Raw genomic sequence first — 17,544 nt, 5'->3', positions numbered from 1 at the left:
CAATCCGCCATCAAAATGATACATTTAATTATTCCAGCTGCTGTGAGAAAAGGCTATAAACGATCTGTCACCTGCAGCATCCGCACGTGCTATAGCCTAGTAGCCGGGACAACTTCTTTATGTTTACAGACGTGATGTAATGACGCAGTGCCATGCTCGAATTTCCCGCGAAAACCTACCCGTACCACTCAAATTAGAAAACATTATTATAAGATAACAGTTGTGAATTGGGCTAAAGTAACGAAATAGTTTTGAACACTGGCTGGTTATGTACTTGTTCAAATATTGACTGCAGCTTTAAATGTCATATAATTCTTAGTATTATTGTTATTAGCACATGTATCAGTAACCCTAAGAAATGCTAACATAAACCTTTTTGATGTCTACTAAGTTTGAAAGAAAGACATGATCACAGTCTTTTAGATTTTGTTTTAATAAATAAATTCAAAATTGCAATATTGAGAAAACCAGAAAAAGGCACTTAAAAAAAGCTACTCAAGCTAGTAGATTGGGTGTTGTGGCAGGCCATCTTTTTATCATCCTTCATCTTGACATTTATTACATTAAGCATTCCTGTAGATTTAAATGACTGCATCTCCTGATTACATTGTTAAAATAATTCAAATTAAAGGGTTGTTGTACCTTTGAGCATATGATATGAACATCTGAACACAAAACTACACTCTAATTCTTCTTTTTTCAAGATAATTGTCCTAACAAAGAGCTTAATCTCTGATTTCAAATATGCAAATTACAACATCCTTTTCCCCATTTAAAATAGTGCTGTCAAACGATTAATCACATCCAAAATAAAAGTTTTTGTTTACATAATATATAAGTGTATACTGTGTGTATTTATTATGTGTATATATAAATACATTTAAGAAAAATGTTATGTTTATATATTAAATATTTATTTATATATATATATTATAGCATATAATAATATAAATATATAAATGTGTATACATACAAATATTTTCAAAATATATACTGTATGTGTGTGTATTTATATATACATAATAAATAAATACAGTACACATACATATATTATGTAAACAAAAACTTTTATTTTGGATGCGATTAATCGCGATTAATCATTTGACAGCACTAATTTAAAATATACTAACTGGAAACATATTTGAAATCTGTATCAATAATTGTGCTCATTTCTAATGAGCGGTTTAAGGACATTTGGCTACAAACTACAGGATACCACCTGAATACACTGATACTCATCAAGAGCCACATAATAATTCAACAAATAATCCTTCATAACATATAAAATACACAGACATTTTCAGCTGAACGCAAGACATGTGCCATAATGATTTTCTAAGAGCAACAATAAGTGGGAAATAAGTTGCAAACACTAAAATCTAAGATGTTTTTGGCATGTAATGCAAGATGCGTCTGACAGTAAATGAATATGCATAGATTATTAGCATATCAAACCAAACTTACATCAGCCCAAAAAAAAAAAAAAAAGAAAATCACATCACAACGGTCAGATAGTTTGTTATGCCAACATATGACTGTTGAAGAAGTTTGAATGCAGAAAGAACAAGATAGAATATAAACAAAAATTCATATGATGATTTTAAATGGCATTTGATGAGTTTTTACAATTTTTGGGGTGGGATTCAAAGATCCCATTGCACTTGATGCAAAGGCACAAATATCTGTTCAGTTTGAAAAGAGCGAATGTGTGAATGTACACAGGGTTTAAAAGAAGAAAAACTGATGTAGATAAAAAGACTATACAAATTGTACACGTTTGCAAGGGACGAGAAGCAGCCAGTCCATCATAAAATACTGCTACAAAGCTACAATACTGTTCTAAAAGAATGACATACAATGAGAAAATAAACAATTTAAAGGAAAACTGAGGATATCTGCAAACCTATCCCTTCCAAAACATTCACATGTGATTCCCATGTCCATTATTTGCCTTCATATTTGGGGTTGATCACAGTTGTGACGGCACTCTTGTAGATGGGGTTCTCTCCCTGAGAAATACACAAAAATCAGATTTTAAAACTAAGAAACAAATATACAGCACAATTCAGCTTCTACGTGTCATCTAAATGCATTTACACCCCAAGAAAGTGCAATAAACCTTGAATTAAAAAGGTAAAAAAAAAAAAAAAATCAACACATGCAGCTATATATTACTTATATATATTTTAATGAACGTATTAATATCCAGTGAAGAAAACCAAATTATTCAGTGAAACGCTCATTAAATATGACACAGCACTGTCAGATGCTCATGCTGTAGCTGATTAGTGAGTAATATCATAAACACTTCACTTTATAAATATATCAAGATTTTAAGATATCAAGGATGGAATATTATATATATAATGAATGGTGGTCAGGTACAGAAACACACACACACACACACACACACACACACACACACACACACACACAGAAAAAGGCCATGCAGAGAGAGGAGAGGTATACAAACTTATAGAGCCACAGCTTTACGTCCATAGTTTGGGTTCCTGAATTTATTAATAGGGCTCTTGTAAATTGGATTCTCTGTCTGAGAGTGGACAGGGACAGACAACAGATCAACCACAGATGAAGCAAAAGAAGAGCTGAAATTATGGACAACAAATGGAGAATAACAAGGATGGAGATCATAGAGAGACGGAAAGAAGATTTCATGAGCATCAAGGGAAAAGGAGCCAAAGCATGCATATGTAGTGTAAATGAAGATGGAATAGAAGGTTTAACAAAAAAATTAAAATAAAAAATAAAATAAAATAAAACAATAAATGCCCAGAAAAATAAATGAGTCTTTTATCCCATCAGCTGCCACTAAAAACCTTGTATTTAAGTCTGAAGTTCCATTTCACTTTGATTAACTTAATAATTCAGAAATCAACTATTTATCTTATAAATTATTATACAAAATTTAATAATGTATTAACAATGAATCTTATGAATTAGAATACAAAATATTTAAGTAAATTACACTGGTTATAAAGACTTTTTGATAAAGTTGGACTTTCTGCTCTAAACACATCCTAATCAGGTTTCAACAACACTGAATAAATAGCTTAAATACCGTCACACCACATTCCCTGTGAATCAGCAGATTTCAAACTGCACTTGCCTAAGAATGCCCTTGTGAAAAGACATACACTTCTGCATACTTTAGCCTATTTATTATGGCAATAATATATGTTTAAATTAATTTACTAGTGTGAACTGAATGTAATATTTTCGGACACTGTCGAACAATGTTATTTGCAACTAGATAAAAATGTATTACAGATTAAATATATATTACATGCAGTTAGTAAGGTTTTACATCTTTATGTGTAATTTCATAATTACTTCTGTAGCCTTTGAAATATAGTTAAAGTGCACAAACATTAATGGTGAACTAAAATACTTCAAACGCATTTCCACTGAAACATGAATGTCATGTATTTAAATATATTTGTAATTACAGAGTTGTAATTTAGTACATTTAATATATATTAACCATAAATGTAATGTTGAATAACACTACAGTTAAAATTATAATTAAAATCAAGTGTATTTCTTTAAAGCATGACAAAAAGATGATTAAAACAATTATTTAAAAAGTGTTTTTAAATTTATTACAAAAGTGTGTTAAACATTCATGAAAGTGTCTCTATGTGGTCTTTTATTTCATTAAAATTATATTATCTGCAAGGTTATCTACAGATTTTAAAAATATACTTTTGAGAATTGAAGTACACTACAAGGGCTCATTCAGTACAATTAAGTGCACTTCTTTTTCACGTGTGCACACAGATCTGCTCAGAAAGCGAGCCAGCAGAGGGCAGCAGTGCATCATCCTGACTGAATGACCGCAGCTGCCCACGACACACCCAGAAAAACCAGGCCCTGAAAATCCAGAAGCCTTTGCTTTACTTCCACAGCTGCCCTAAAATCCAGACGGCTCTCCTAAAACGGAGCGCTCATAAAGCGGAAAAGAACACTTCTGATGAAACAATCTTGGAATTGTGGAAAGATTAAAAACAAAACTTCAAGTTTTAAGGCACAAGCTCAAATAAAAGATTTCTTGGTCCAGTTTAAAAGCTTTTTTTTTCATACCGTGTCCCACTTGGCGTTCATCTTCTCCTTCTCAAACTTGGCGAACTCGCGGCGGTCGTGAATGATCATGAGCAGCTTCCAGATCAGGAGCAGAGCTAGACCAATCAGAACGATGCCTGTGACCACGCCCGCTACGATGGGAATGATGTCAGGACCCGCCGGACACTCTGCCAAACCAAGCACAATACATTGTATGGTCCAAAATTATACATTTTTCTTTTATGCCAAAAATCATTAGGATGTTAAGTAAAGATCATGTTCCATGAAGATATTTTGTAAATTTCCTACTGTAAATATATTAAAACTTAATTTTTGATCAGTAATATGCATTGCTAAGGACTTTAAACTTTAAAGGACAACTTTAAAGGCGATTTTCTCATTATTTAGATTTTTTTGAACCCTCAGATTCCAGATTTTCACATTTTTTTCAAAAGATTTTTCAAATAGTTGTATCTCGGCCAAATATTGTTCTATCCTAACAAACCATACATCAATGGAAAGCTTATTTATTCAGCTTTATCCCAAGATAAAGGAAACTTGAAACTCTTCTTTGTATTGATGCGAAGCCTCACCTAAAGTCTCCACCACATGGACCTCCTTCTCCGTGTTGTTGACGGCGTAGGTGTAGTAGAACCAGCAGTCGTTGGCGTCTCTCTCCTTGCAGTGCATGAGGGGGAAGGCCTGCACCGGCTGAGGGAGTTTATCTCTGTCCTTCACCTTGATGAGGTTGAAGTAGCTACAGTCTCTCTCACAAGTGTCTTTCTTCTCTCCTGTGCCAAACGCCCGGCACTGCACACACTCCCTGTAACAGGAAAGAGCCGTTAACACCGTGAGTTCAAGTGTGGATTGTGAAACCTACTTAGGATGGCGGGGTTTTTTTCCACACAGCTAAAGGCAAAGATATATAAATGGCAGCATTGCATAACTTACAAACTCTGCAAAGAAACAGGGCTGATATTGACAAATGATAACAAACTCGGTTACACTTTATTTTAAGGTTACTTTATTTTAACCTTAAACTTTATTGTAAGGTGTCCTTTTTACAGTATAATTATACATTGAAGTACTGAGTAATATTAGTTTAGAGCTTTATTAATCCCCTTGGGGCAATTAATTCAGACTTTCATGGTGCTTCACATATACAACACTTAACACACACATATAAATACTCAAAATACACCAAATACATAGGAGGGAAAAAAATGTATTGACTATATGTACTTATTATATGGCTAGGATTAGGATTAGGGTTTGGTTTAGGGTTACTTGCATGTAATTATGCATAATGTATTGTAATTACAATGTAACGTGTAACAAGGACACCTTAAAATAAAGTGTTACCAAAAACTCTACTAACTGTACTAATACCACAATAGTTGCCCATAGAGCAAATAATAACAATAAAAAATAATAATGAATACAAATCTGAAAATATAATTTAAAATATTCAAAAACTGGCAAAACATATATATACTGTATATATACATGTACAGTATCTCACAGAAGTGAGTACACCCCTCACATTTTTGTAAATATTTTATTATATCTTTTCATGTGACAACACTGAAGAAATGACACTTTGCTACAATGTAAAGTAGTGAGTGTACAGCTTGTATAACAGTGTAAATTTGCTGTCCCCTCAAAATAACTCAACACACAGCCATTGTTTAAACCGCTGGCCACAAAAGTGAGTACACCCTTAAGTGAAAATGTCCAAATTGGGCCCAATTAGCCATTTTCTCTTCCCGGTGTCATGTGACTCGTTAGTGTTACAAATTTTCAGGTGTGAATGGGGAGCAGGTGTGTTAAATTTGATGTTATCGCTCTCACTCTCTCATACTGGTCACTGGAAGTTCAACATGGCACTTCATGGCAAAGAACACTCTGAGGATCTGAAAAAAAGAATTGTTGCTCTACATAAAGATGGTGTAGGCTATAAGAAGATTGCCAAGACACTGAAACTGAGCTGCAGCACGGTGGCCAAGACCATACAGCGGTTTAAAAGGACAGGTTCCACTCTGAACAGGCTTCACCATGGTCGACCAAAGAAGTTGAGTGCATGTGCTCAGCATCATATCCAGAGGTTGTGTTTGGGAAATAGACGTATGAGTGCTGCCAGCATTGCTGCAGAGGTTGAAGGGGTGGTGGGTCAGTCTGTCAGTGCTCAGATCAGCGCTGCACACTGCATCAAATTGGTCTGCATGGCTGTCGTCCCAGAAGGAAGCCTCTTCTAAAGATGATGCACAAGAAAGCCTGCAAACAGTTTGCTGAAGACAAGCAGAGTAAGGACATGGATTACTGGAACCATGTCCTGTGGTCTGATGAGACCAAGATAAACGTATTTGGTTCAGATGGTGTCAAGCGTGTGTGGCGGCAACCAGGTGAGGAGTACAAAGACAAGTGTGTCTTGCCTACAGTCAAGCATGGTGGTGGGAGTGTCATGGTATGGGGTTGCATGAGTGCTGCCGGCACTGGGGAGCTACAGTTCATTGAGGGAACCATGAATGTCAACATGTACTGTGACATACTGAAGCAGAGCATGATCCACAGCACAGTGCTCATTCAACAAATGCACAGCTAAACAGATGAGTTTTGAGTCTGGATTTAAATGTGGCTAATGTTTTAGCACATCTGATCTCTTCTGGAAGCTGGTTCCAACTGTGGGCGGCATAATAGATAAAAGCGGACTCCCCTTGTTTAGTGTAAACCCTTGGTATTTCTAACTGACTCGATCCTAATGATTTATATTCAGTGAGTATATCTCCAATGTATTTAGGTCCTAGGCTATTGAGAGATTTATAAACGAGTAAAAGTACTTTAAAATCAATCCTAAATGTAATTGGAAGCCAGTGTAAGGACCTGAGGACTGGTGTGATATGCTCAAATGTTCTGGTTCTAGTCAGAATCCTGGCAGCAGCGTTCTGGATGAGCTAATGGTCTTCTTAGGAAGGCCGGTGAGGAGACCATTACAATAATCCACCCTGCTGGTTTCCTGACTGGAAACAAAACATCTAATTCTTGCAATGTTTTTGAGATGATAGTATGCTGATTTAGCTGATTTAGGAGGACTCCAGAGGCAACCTGTGAAGCTCTGGTGAACTCCATGCCCAAGAGGGTTAAGGCAGTGCTGGAAAATAATGGTGGCCACACAAAATATTGACACTTTGGGCCCAATTTGGACATTTTCACTTAGGGGTGTACTCACTTTTGTGGCCAGCGGTTTAGACATTAATGGCTGTGTGTTGAGTTATTTTGAGGAGACAGCAAATTTACACTGTTATACGAGCTGCTGTACACTCACTACTTTACATTGTAGCAAAGTGTCATTTCGTCAGTGTTGTCACATGAAAAGATATAATAAAATATTTACAAAAATGTGAGGGGTGTACTCACTTCTGTGAGATACTGTATATATAAATCCACAATCATCTCCACAGTTTTGAGCGGGTTGAGTTCCAGGTTGTTAAGACTGCACCAGACAGTAAGCTCTTTAACCTCTTGTCTGTAAGCAGACTCGTCGCCGTCCTGAACGAGGCCGATAAGTGTGATGTCATCTGCAAACTTCAGGAGCTTGACAGAGAGGTCTTTAGATGTGCAGTTGTTGGCGTACAGGGAGAAGAGCAGTGGGGAGAGAACGCAGCCCTGAGGAACTCCAGTGCTGATCGTACGAGTGCTGGATGTGTATTTTCTCAGCCTCACTAGCTGCTGCCTGTCTGTCAGGAAGCTGGTGATCCACTGACACACGGAGGTGGGCACAGAGAGCTGAGTTAGTTTGGGCAGGAGGAGGTTTGGAATGATAGTGTTAAAGGCCGAGCTGAAGTCCACAAACAGGATCCTCACATAAGTCCCTGGTCTGTCTAGATCAGGGATTCTCAAATCTGGCCCACGAGATCCACTTCCCTGCAGAGTTTAGCGCTAACCCTAATCAAACACACCTGAGCATGCTAATCAGTGTCTTCAAGATCATTAGAAAATCACAGGTAGGTGAGTTTGATCAGGGTTGGAGCTAAACTCTGTAGCAGATTGGCCCTCCAGGGAAAGATTTGAGGAACCCTGATCTAGATGTTGCAGAATATAATGCAGTCCCATGTTGACTGCATCGTTCCACAGACCTGTTTGTTCTGTGGGCAAACTGAAGAGGATCCAATAAGGGTCCAGTAATGTCCTTCAGGTGGGCCAGCACCAGTTTTTCAAAAGACTTCATGACCACAGACGTTAGAGCCACAGGCCTGTAGTCATTTAGTCCTGTAATTTTGGATTTCTTTGGGATGGGGATGATGGTGGAGCATTTGAAGCATGAATGGACTTCACACAGCTCCAGTGATCTGTTGAAGATCTGTGTGAAGATGGGGGCCAGCTGGTCAGCGCAGGATTGCAGACAGACTGGTGTAACACAATCTGGGCCTGGTGCTTTTTTTCTTTTCTGCTTCCGGAAGACCTGGCGCACATCGTCTTCTCTGATCTGAATTGCAGGTATGGGGGAGATGGGGGTTGCTGGAGGTGTAAATGGTTGTGTGGAGAGGTGTTCAGGGTGGGTGTGGGGTGCTTTTTCAAATGTGCAGTAGAACACATTCAGATCGTCTGCCAGTTGTTGATTCTCCACAGTGCTGGGGGATGGTGTCTTGTAGTTGGTGATCTCTTTCAGACCTTTCCACACTGATGCTGAGTCACTGGAAGAGAATTGAATCCTTATTTTTTTCAGAATAATTCCTCTTTGCCACTCTGATTTCCTTTTCCAGTGTGTATTTGGCCTGTTTATACAAGACTTTGTCCCCCTTCCTGTAAGCTCTTCTTTGGCCTGACGGAGCTGTCTGAGTTTTGCAGTGAACCATGGTTTGTCATTGTTGTAAGTTAGATGAGTCCTGGTAGGAATGCACATATCTTCACAGAAACTGATATATGATGTTACAGTCTCTGTGAGCTCATCCAGATTAGTGGCAGCAGCTTCAAAAACACTCCAATCACTGAGAAAGAAACAGGCTTGTAAATCCCACTCTGCTTCATTAGTCCATCTTTTAACAGTCCTTAAAACAGGTTTAGCAGATTTCAGTTTCTGCCTGTAGGTCAGTATAAGATGAACCAAACAGTGATCAGAGAGTCCTAAAGCTGCCCGTGGGACAGAGTGATATCCATCTTTTATTGCTGTGTAACAGTGATCCAATATATTACTGTCTCTGGTGGGACATGTAACATGCTGTCTCTACTTTGGCAGTTCAGCGGAGAGATTTGCTTTATTAAAGTGCCCGAGAATGATTAAAATAGAGTCCGGGTGTTGTTGCTCAGTCTCTGTGATCAGATCAGTGAGTTTCTGTAAAGCTGAGCTCACGTGCACTTGCGGAGGAATGTAAACACGCATGAGAATGAACGAGCAAAACTCCCGCGACGAGTAGAAAGGCTTGCAGTTAATGAAAAGCACTTCTAGACCGGAACAGCACATCTTCTTTAACACAGTTACATCTGTACACCACCTCTCATTCTTGTAAAAACATGTCCCGCCGTCGTGCGATATCCCCGTTGATTCTGCGTCGCGGTCCGCTCTAAACAGCTGAAAGCCCGGCAGACTTAACTCGCTGTCCGGAATGGCGTAATTCAGCCAGGTTTCCATGAAACACAGAGCAGCAGAGTGTGAGAAATCCTTATTTGTCCGGGAGAGCAGAAAGAGTTCGTCCGTTTTGTTGGGTAGAGATTCGCCAGATGGATGCTAGGCAGTGCTGTCCGAAATCCGCGCTGTCTGAGCTTCACGAGCGCTTCCCCCATCTGTGTGTCCTGCGTTTTTTTTTTACATGGCGCGCGCTGTAGCCCGTATCATTTCATATCAAAGCGCAAAATAAACTATGTGCATGCAATGTCGTGGTCAGATTAAAGCTGCCTTAAAACTGTGCATGCATGTAATATTTTATATGAGTCACATACACATTGATGTATGCTACTTTTTGGTAAGGGCAGAGACTGGTGTCAGCTAACGTCAGTTGTGTTTTCCTCAGAATGCGATGCTTTCTTCCCCGCCATTGTTTTTAATCTGCATATTATTACAGGTGCGTGTCACGTCATTCATGTATGTCACATGCGCATGCGCACTTTGGTCAGAGCGGAAATACTGCAATTAAGGTGTTTACATGCCTGTATATTTCGATTAAAATCGGCGTACGCCACCTATGTTAATACGATTATGCTTGCTGCGATTATGAGCTTAATCGCATTATTTAGATCGAAGTATTGCGTTTACATGAGGTAAAGATTAATCGCAATATTGTCAAAATCTCATTATAATCGCATTAAGAGGGTGCATGTAAATACACTCATTGATAATAATCAGAAATGTTCGTTGAGCAGCAAATCAGTATATTAGAATGATTTCTGAAGATCATGTGACACTGAAGACTGCAGTAATGATGCTGAAAATACAGCTGTGCATCACAGAAATACATTACAGTTTAACAGATATTCTCATTGAAAAAATGTATTTTAAATTGTAATAATATTTCACCATATTGTGTTTTTTATTTTTATTTTTTCATTTTTATCAAGTGGAATCACAATTTTACATATCTATGTTTACCCAACTAATATCCAAAAAGACACATTTCTGCTTGCATCATTTTTCATCCTAAAAATAAAAGAAATATGAAACTATTTTGAATTTTCTTTTTTTACTACGACATTGATATTCTATTATCTTTAATATATGCTATAAATAATTGTTTGAATGAACTGTTTAGTTTATATATTTTAAAAAACATATTTTGCTAAATGTATTTTAAGATTTGGAATGTACTTTCTTACCACTTGCAGTGCATTTTATAACTGTTCTGTTTACACCATATATTTAGCATATATTATATCTATTTTGGACAGAAAAAAAAAGAAGAAAAAAAAAAAAAAATATATATATATATATATATTTTTTTTTGCTGTGTAAGTGGTAAGCAGCATATCATATGTTGTGTTACAATTCATCACTGAAGCTGCGCATGTACTGAATGTAGTTTAATATGTCACACATTGTGTCCACAGATGTGTGCATGTTTTCCACTGACTTGTGCTCAGTACAGACTCCGGGGCAGGTGGGGCAGATCTCACAGGTGGGCCCCTGGAACTTGGGGTCGGTGCACCTGCAGGTCCCGCACTCACAGATCCCCCGGCCATTACAGATCTGCTTGTTGGAGGCCAAGCAGGTGGAGGTGTCCAGAGAGCAGTCGCAGGCGCTTCCCGTGTAGTTAGCGCCACAGATACACACCCTGCACTCACAGCGGCCGTGTCCTGCAGGAAAAACACCACATTAGCCCATTTAATCCATGAAAATATCAAAATGATATTGAAACATCTTGAAATAATTAATAAATATGGAAATGTGTGTGTTTTATGGTGACCGTGGGATCATGTGTATACTGAAATTAAATTATTTCTGCAGTCATCAAAATTTTATACATCCCAGTTATTAACCCATTTTAAAAGGTTTCATCGCATTCTATGGTTACCATTATACATTAAAAACTCTTATACAACACTGAATAGGTATACTAAGATAAAAAATCGTTAATTATTAAAAAAAAAAAAAAATATATATATATATATTTTTTTTTGCTGTGTAAGTGGTAAGCAGCATATCATATGTTGTGTTACAATTCATCACTGAAGCTGCGCATGTACTGAATGTAGTTTAATATGTCACACATTGTGTCCACAGATGTGTGCATGTTTTCCACTGACTTGTGCTCAGTACAGACTCCGGGGCAGGTGGGGCAGATCTCACAGGTGGGCCCCTGGAACTTGGGGTCGGTGCACCTGCAGGTCCCGCACTCACAGATCCCCCGGCCATTACAGATCTGCTTGTTGGAGGCCAAGCAGGTGGAGGTGTCCAGAGAGCAGTCGCAGGCGCTTCCCGTGTAGTTAGCGTCACAGATACACACCCTGCACTCACAGCGGCCGTGTCCTGCAGGAAAAACACCACATTAGCCCATTTAATCCATGAAAATATCAAAATGATATTGAAACATCTTGAAATAATTAATAAATATGGAAATGTGTGTGTTTTATGGTGACCGGTGGGATCATGTGTATACTGAAATTAAATTATTTCTGCAGTCATCAAAATTTTATACATCCCAGTTATTAACCCATTTTAAAAGGTTTCATCGCATTCTATGGTTACCATTATACATTAAAAAACTCTTATACAACACTGAATAGGTATACTAAGATAAAAAAAATCGTTAATTATTAAAAAAAAAAAAAAAATTGCATTAACTGCTCTAAAATATGAGACACCAATGTTTCAAGAGTGTAGGACACAGAATAGGACATGTGACTATTCGAAAACGGTTTTATTTCCTATTTGGGTTTATCTGTATGCTTTATTTTTTTAAGATTAACTGTTTTTCCAGTGTTTCAGGTCATAAATTTGATTTAAAAACCGTAACATAGCTATAAACTATATCTTAAATCTGTATTTAACCTCAGAACGATCTCAAAGTAAAAAGAGGTGCTAAAGTCTGATTTTGTGGTGGCTGTGCTTTAAATTAAATTATTATAATCCTAATTCAAGTGATGAAGGATTTGGAAAGTCTGACATTAATCAGTGTTGAGTGCTACTGTAAGGTCAACCCTGCCTGCTTTAAAAGCTTGAAAATGATTCACAGTTGAAAACATTAGAAATTTAGAAATGTATTCAAAAAGTAATCAAATGTAATCAGTTACATTACTTTAATAAAGTAATTGAAATAGTTACACTACTTATTACATTTTAAATAGGGTAACCAACGCTGGTCACTATTGTGACCATCAACATGATTACTCATTCTATGTCCACACTCAACAAAACTGAATAATTGTGAATTCATATATTAATACTAGACGCCTTAAAGATGATGTGGACCAAAAATATTTGTCATATCTTTATGTTAACATACTTTACTAGCCTTTTGTTTTGGAGCTTTGATGAAACCATTATCTGCTCATGGTGCAAACAGGAATTAAACTGCTGGTCATGTGACAATTTGCACATATTTAAGTTGAGACCCTTTATTTTTTTCCATATTTGCAGAAAATGCACTAAAACACCTGTCAGATCATTATTGTGACCAGTTAACCACCTTCATCTGCTCATTTCAAACAGTCTTCCTCTGCTACCCAAGCTGCTTTTCTTCTATTAACGGTCTGTCGAGTGATGTATTGGTGACATGCATGGTCTAAAAAGAAAGCAGCTTCCTGTTTGAGTACCTCCGCAGAGTTTATTATTGGAGCGGTCACAGTTGAAGTTGTCGCACTCGCAGAATTTGCCGCTGTAGCGTTCTTCAGGATTGTCCCTCTTCTTGCACTCGCAGGTGCCACAGACGCACTCGCCGTTATTGCTGCAGATGTCCGTGCCGTTGTCCTTGCGGCAGTTCTTGTCCAGGTCTTCGGTGGACACCTCGTCTTTTCGACATTCACACTGCCTGCCCACACGTCCCTTATTGCACCTGAGAGGACACGGAGTACACAGCTCACATTTACTCACATAAAGTCTCTCGCTTGCATGTTTATGGGTCAAAAACGAAAAAGGGTTTTCAAGCATCAAACCAATGCAAGTTTAATTCAGCTTTATTACTTTTTCTGTGCATTAGAATGTGTCCTGTTTAATTAAATTATTATTTTTCTAAGCAAAATGACTATCATTTGTTTTTATCATGATTTGCAGAAGACACCCACAAAAAAAATGTTAGTCAGTGTAACAATAGTTCACATAAATGCAATAACATATTTTGGCGTATTTTTTTCACAAAGATTATTTACATCAAAAATTCGGTGTTATATTTAACCCTAAATCAACAAAAACAGTATTTTTAAAATTAAAATTTTTGTGGCATTATTTTCATTGACATTGTATCATCTTTAATGTATGCTGAAATAGACAAATCATTGCATTCTAGATTTAATTTTTTTATTCTACAGTAAATTAATGTATTATGATAATGAGAATTACAAAGAAAAAGTCCAAGCATTTACAGTAATTGCAATACAATTAACGGTTACAGTAAGACTTTTTTTTAATATTTTCATTGTTTATTGTAAATAGGAATTTTGTGAGAAAATATGCTGATATTCAGTGCAAAAAGGGATTTAAAAGTGGTCTTCATTTTATGCAATATACATTGTTGTTATTGTTCACTAAAACTATTAAAACTAATTTTCATTAATTGAAAATAGCTGACAAATATCTAATATAATCTTGTATGAAAAACATAGATGACAATGAGAAATGTTGCAGAGGTTTGTTTAAGCTGAAGCACTAAAATTTGACTAAAAATAAATGAAAGCTAATTAAAAATATAAATAAAAAGACTCAAAAACATTTAACATAGGATTGTTTTAAGCTGAGTATTTTGCTTCACCTTCCGGGAAAACACATAAAATGTCATTTAGCAATGAAACGGTGAGGTCAGTCTCACCTGCAGGCTCCACACTCAAACGTCCCGTTGCCGTTATGACACATGTCACTGTTCTTGATGCCGTGTTTGTGACATTCACACTCGCAGATGAAGTTGAGCATGATCTCCACCTCCTCGGTGAAGCCCAGGGGCTTGATCTTAATGCTTTCAGGTTTGCCTTGTTTGGGGCAGCCTTGAGCCGTGATGTTAATGGTGAACGATACCTGGGAATGCAGTGGAAACAGAAAACGACTCAGAAACAACAGGCTGGCGGTTTCTGCTGTGGATGACGGATGATGCATTGGTGTTGATGTGGCTTCACCTCGTCTCCGATGGAGATGTTAGAGCACTTCCGTCCGTTCTCTCCCTCATTCACCACTCCGTTCTTACAGCGGGACTGATAGGTGATGGTCACTCCTTCAGGAAGCTTACTGTTCTCAAGGATCACCTCGGAGGAAAGAGACTGAGAGAACACAGAAATCAGGCCAGTTCCTTTAAAGACGGCAGATATTTCGAAAGAAACTTCATCCACTCACATTGTAGGCATCAACAATGAGATTGATAACATTGCTGGAGTTCGCAGAAAGCGTCCCCACGGCAGACTTGGGGATCAGGTTTTTAAGTTCCTGTGGAAAGAGAAAAAAACAAAAACGGAGAAAAACATCCATGGATCTTCAGCAAAGGGACTCGGGGTGTTTGTTTTACAACAGTCCTGTTAAACTGTAGACAGGAACTTGAAATTATGACCTTGGCGTTCGGATCATTCCAAGCTGGGAAACTATTTTGGGCTCGTGGCTTTCCAAATACAGAGAAGTTGGATTCAAACTGTTCAGAGTTTTAGTTTCGCATCCATTTGTAACACAGCCTCGTCTCCAGCTATGGCTCTTTCAATGCAAGTCTATGGGATTTTGTAATAGCATATCTTGCCTCAAAAAGTCAAATTCTGGACAAAATATATTTTAAATATATGCCAAATATATGTTGTGAACAGTGAAGCACAGTTAAATATATTTTTGAAATTAAGAATATATTTAGTTTCTACCTTCATATACCACAAAATATTTTAAAATGTATTTCAGGGGCAAGAAAATACATTTACAATCTTACATTAGCCTACATTTACATTCATGCAAATATGGATATATATATATATATATATATATATATATAAATATTATTATTATGCAACATAGCAAAACAAACATTATTATTATTATTATGCACAAAAATAGCACAGAGTATATTTACGTAAATATATTTTGAAACACATTTTAGAAAATGTTGATTATTTGGCCATGTTTTGTATATTTTGAGACATATTTAAAAGTATAATAATAATAATTTTTTTTGTCTGTGTGGGATAATTCGAGTACTCAAGTCACGCAACGACATGTTACGTGCTTGCATTTAATACTATTATGATTTGTGAGCATTTATGATTGGTTCGAATCCAACAAGCACCACAAAGTTTCCTGCGTTTAGACTAGTGTGGAAAAAGACTACAGGCCAGGTGGAAACTTTTACAAATTGGCCAAATACAAAGAAGAGAAAAATTCTCACAGGGAAAGAAACTACAGGCTCCAGAAATATGAGTGTTTCTGCTCAGACACACACCGTTCCATACACGTCATTACGATAATCATCTGCGGACCTACTTTGTAAACAGGCTGAAACTCCTCTGTAACTGCAAAGATGGTCTGGATGTTGTTTTCACTCAGTTTCTGAACCAGGTGAGCGATGGACGGGTAATCCTAGTCAGGAAAGGAAATGAAAGCTCTGCTAAATCTGTCAAACATAGTCCAATAGTCTGCTCTGAAAATCACCTGAAGTTGTCTTATACGTACGTAATAATGGCTCATGGTGTACATGTTGTTTTCTAAGTGGCATTTCCCATCATTGGGAAGCACGATTCCACCTAGTTTGCCATCGCCGGCAAAATGAAAACCTGCGTCTGTGGAGAAAACCAACAAACGAGTGACGTTTCTCCAGCCGATGTGCTCCTGAGAGAGAGAGAGAGAGAGAGAAGAAAAAACAGGAAGAAGGAGAAAAATGAGGCCAAGGGATACAAAGAGTGAACCGGAGGCACAAAAACAAATTACTGTAGCATTTCAATAATAACGAAAATAACTAAATAAGGACACATATTCTCAGTAAATAAACGTCCTCGGTGATGTTCTCCACTCACTCCACAGACAGCCACTTGCATGATGGCATCGAACCCCCCCTCAGGTGAGTCCAGGTTGCCAGATATCTGCTGTTTCCCCACCAGACTGTTGAACTGCTCCCCGTTGCTGGTGAGTTTCAGCACGTTCTTGTAGCTGAAGGGGCTGGTGCAGTTTTGGTCCCCTGTGCAGGGGTTCAGGAGCTTGGCTGGAGTCGTGCTGATATACGGCATCACCGTCTTCTCCACAAAAGAGCCGAAACCTATCCGGAAACGAGCAAAGCAGCGTCTTAGCTTGAAATGCATGCCTGCTCTTGTCTCTTTGGCAGTGTGACGAAAGTTTTGATTATGTCTTATTTAATTATAGGTTATAATAATGTAATATTCTAATAGTGCTGTCAAACAATTAATCGTAATTAATAGCATCCAAAATAAAAGTTTTTGTTTACATTATGTATACTGTGTATAAATACACGCACATACAGTATATATTTGAAAATATTTACATGTTTATGCATTTATATATTCATATATATATATATATATATATATAAATATATTTAATATATAACCATAACATATTTTTCTTAAAACTATACATGCATGTGTTTGTATATATATATATATATATATATATATATATACACATATTATGTAAACAAAACGTGTGATTAATCGTTTGACAGCACTAATTCTAATACAAGGCTTTCGTAGCATGAACATTTGTCCATAAACTTGACTTGTGTGTTTATTTACTCTGTTTCGCAGGTTTTCAGCATTTTATCAGTAATGAGAGGTGTTTATCAACAGTTGTCTTACTAACTAAACACACACTTAAAGGCCTCGCTGCAGTTTTCCACCAAAAGGGGTTTAACA

At 37.3% G+C, this 17,544-nt stretch overlaps 1 protein-coding gene across 1 annotated transcript in view; it reads right to left on the bottom strand.

Annotated features, from left to right (window-relative positions):
• Nucleotides 1-414: 414 nt before the first annotated feature.
• Nucleotides 415-17,544, bottom strand: part of itgb1a (integrin, beta 1a) — a 39,324-nt gene continuing 22,194 nt past the window's right edge. The window contains exons 6-16 of the mRNA XM_058765151.1: nucleotides 16,693-16,931; nucleotides 16,352-16,507; nucleotides 16,163-16,258; nucleotides 15,044-15,133; nucleotides 14,830-14,970; nucleotides 14,529-14,731; nucleotides 13,321-13,559; nucleotides 11,812-12,034; nucleotides 4,674-4,903; nucleotides 4,102-4,268; nucleotides 415-2,009 (exon numbers count right to left, since the gene is read on the bottom strand). Of these exons, the coding sequence (XP_058621134.1) occupies nucleotides 1,944-2,009; nucleotides 4,102-4,268; nucleotides 4,674-4,903; nucleotides 11,812-12,034; nucleotides 13,321-13,559; nucleotides 14,529-14,731; nucleotides 14,830-14,970; nucleotides 15,044-15,133; nucleotides 16,163-16,258; nucleotides 16,352-16,507; nucleotides 16,693-16,931 (1,850 nt within the window). The 3' untranslated portion in view covers nucleotides 415-1,943. The remainder of the gene's footprint in view (nucleotides 2,010-4,101; nucleotides 4,269-4,673; nucleotides 4,904-11,811; nucleotides 12,035-13,320; nucleotides 13,560-14,528; nucleotides 14,732-14,829; nucleotides 14,971-15,043; nucleotides 15,134-16,162; nucleotides 16,259-16,351; nucleotides 16,508-16,692; nucleotides 16,932-17,544) is intronic.

The sequence above is a fragment of the Onychostoma macrolepis genome, chromosome 24, assembly GCF_012432095.1.
Source record: "Onychostoma macrolepis isolate SWU-2019 chromosome 24, ASM1243209v1, whole genome shotgun sequence".
NCBI classification, from domain to species: Eukaryota; Metazoa; Chordata; class Actinopteri; order Cypriniformes; family Cyprinidae; genus Onychostoma; species Onychostoma macrolepis.
Note: the sequence above shows the minus strand (reverse complement) of the source record. Positions and strands in the feature narration are given on the sequence as shown.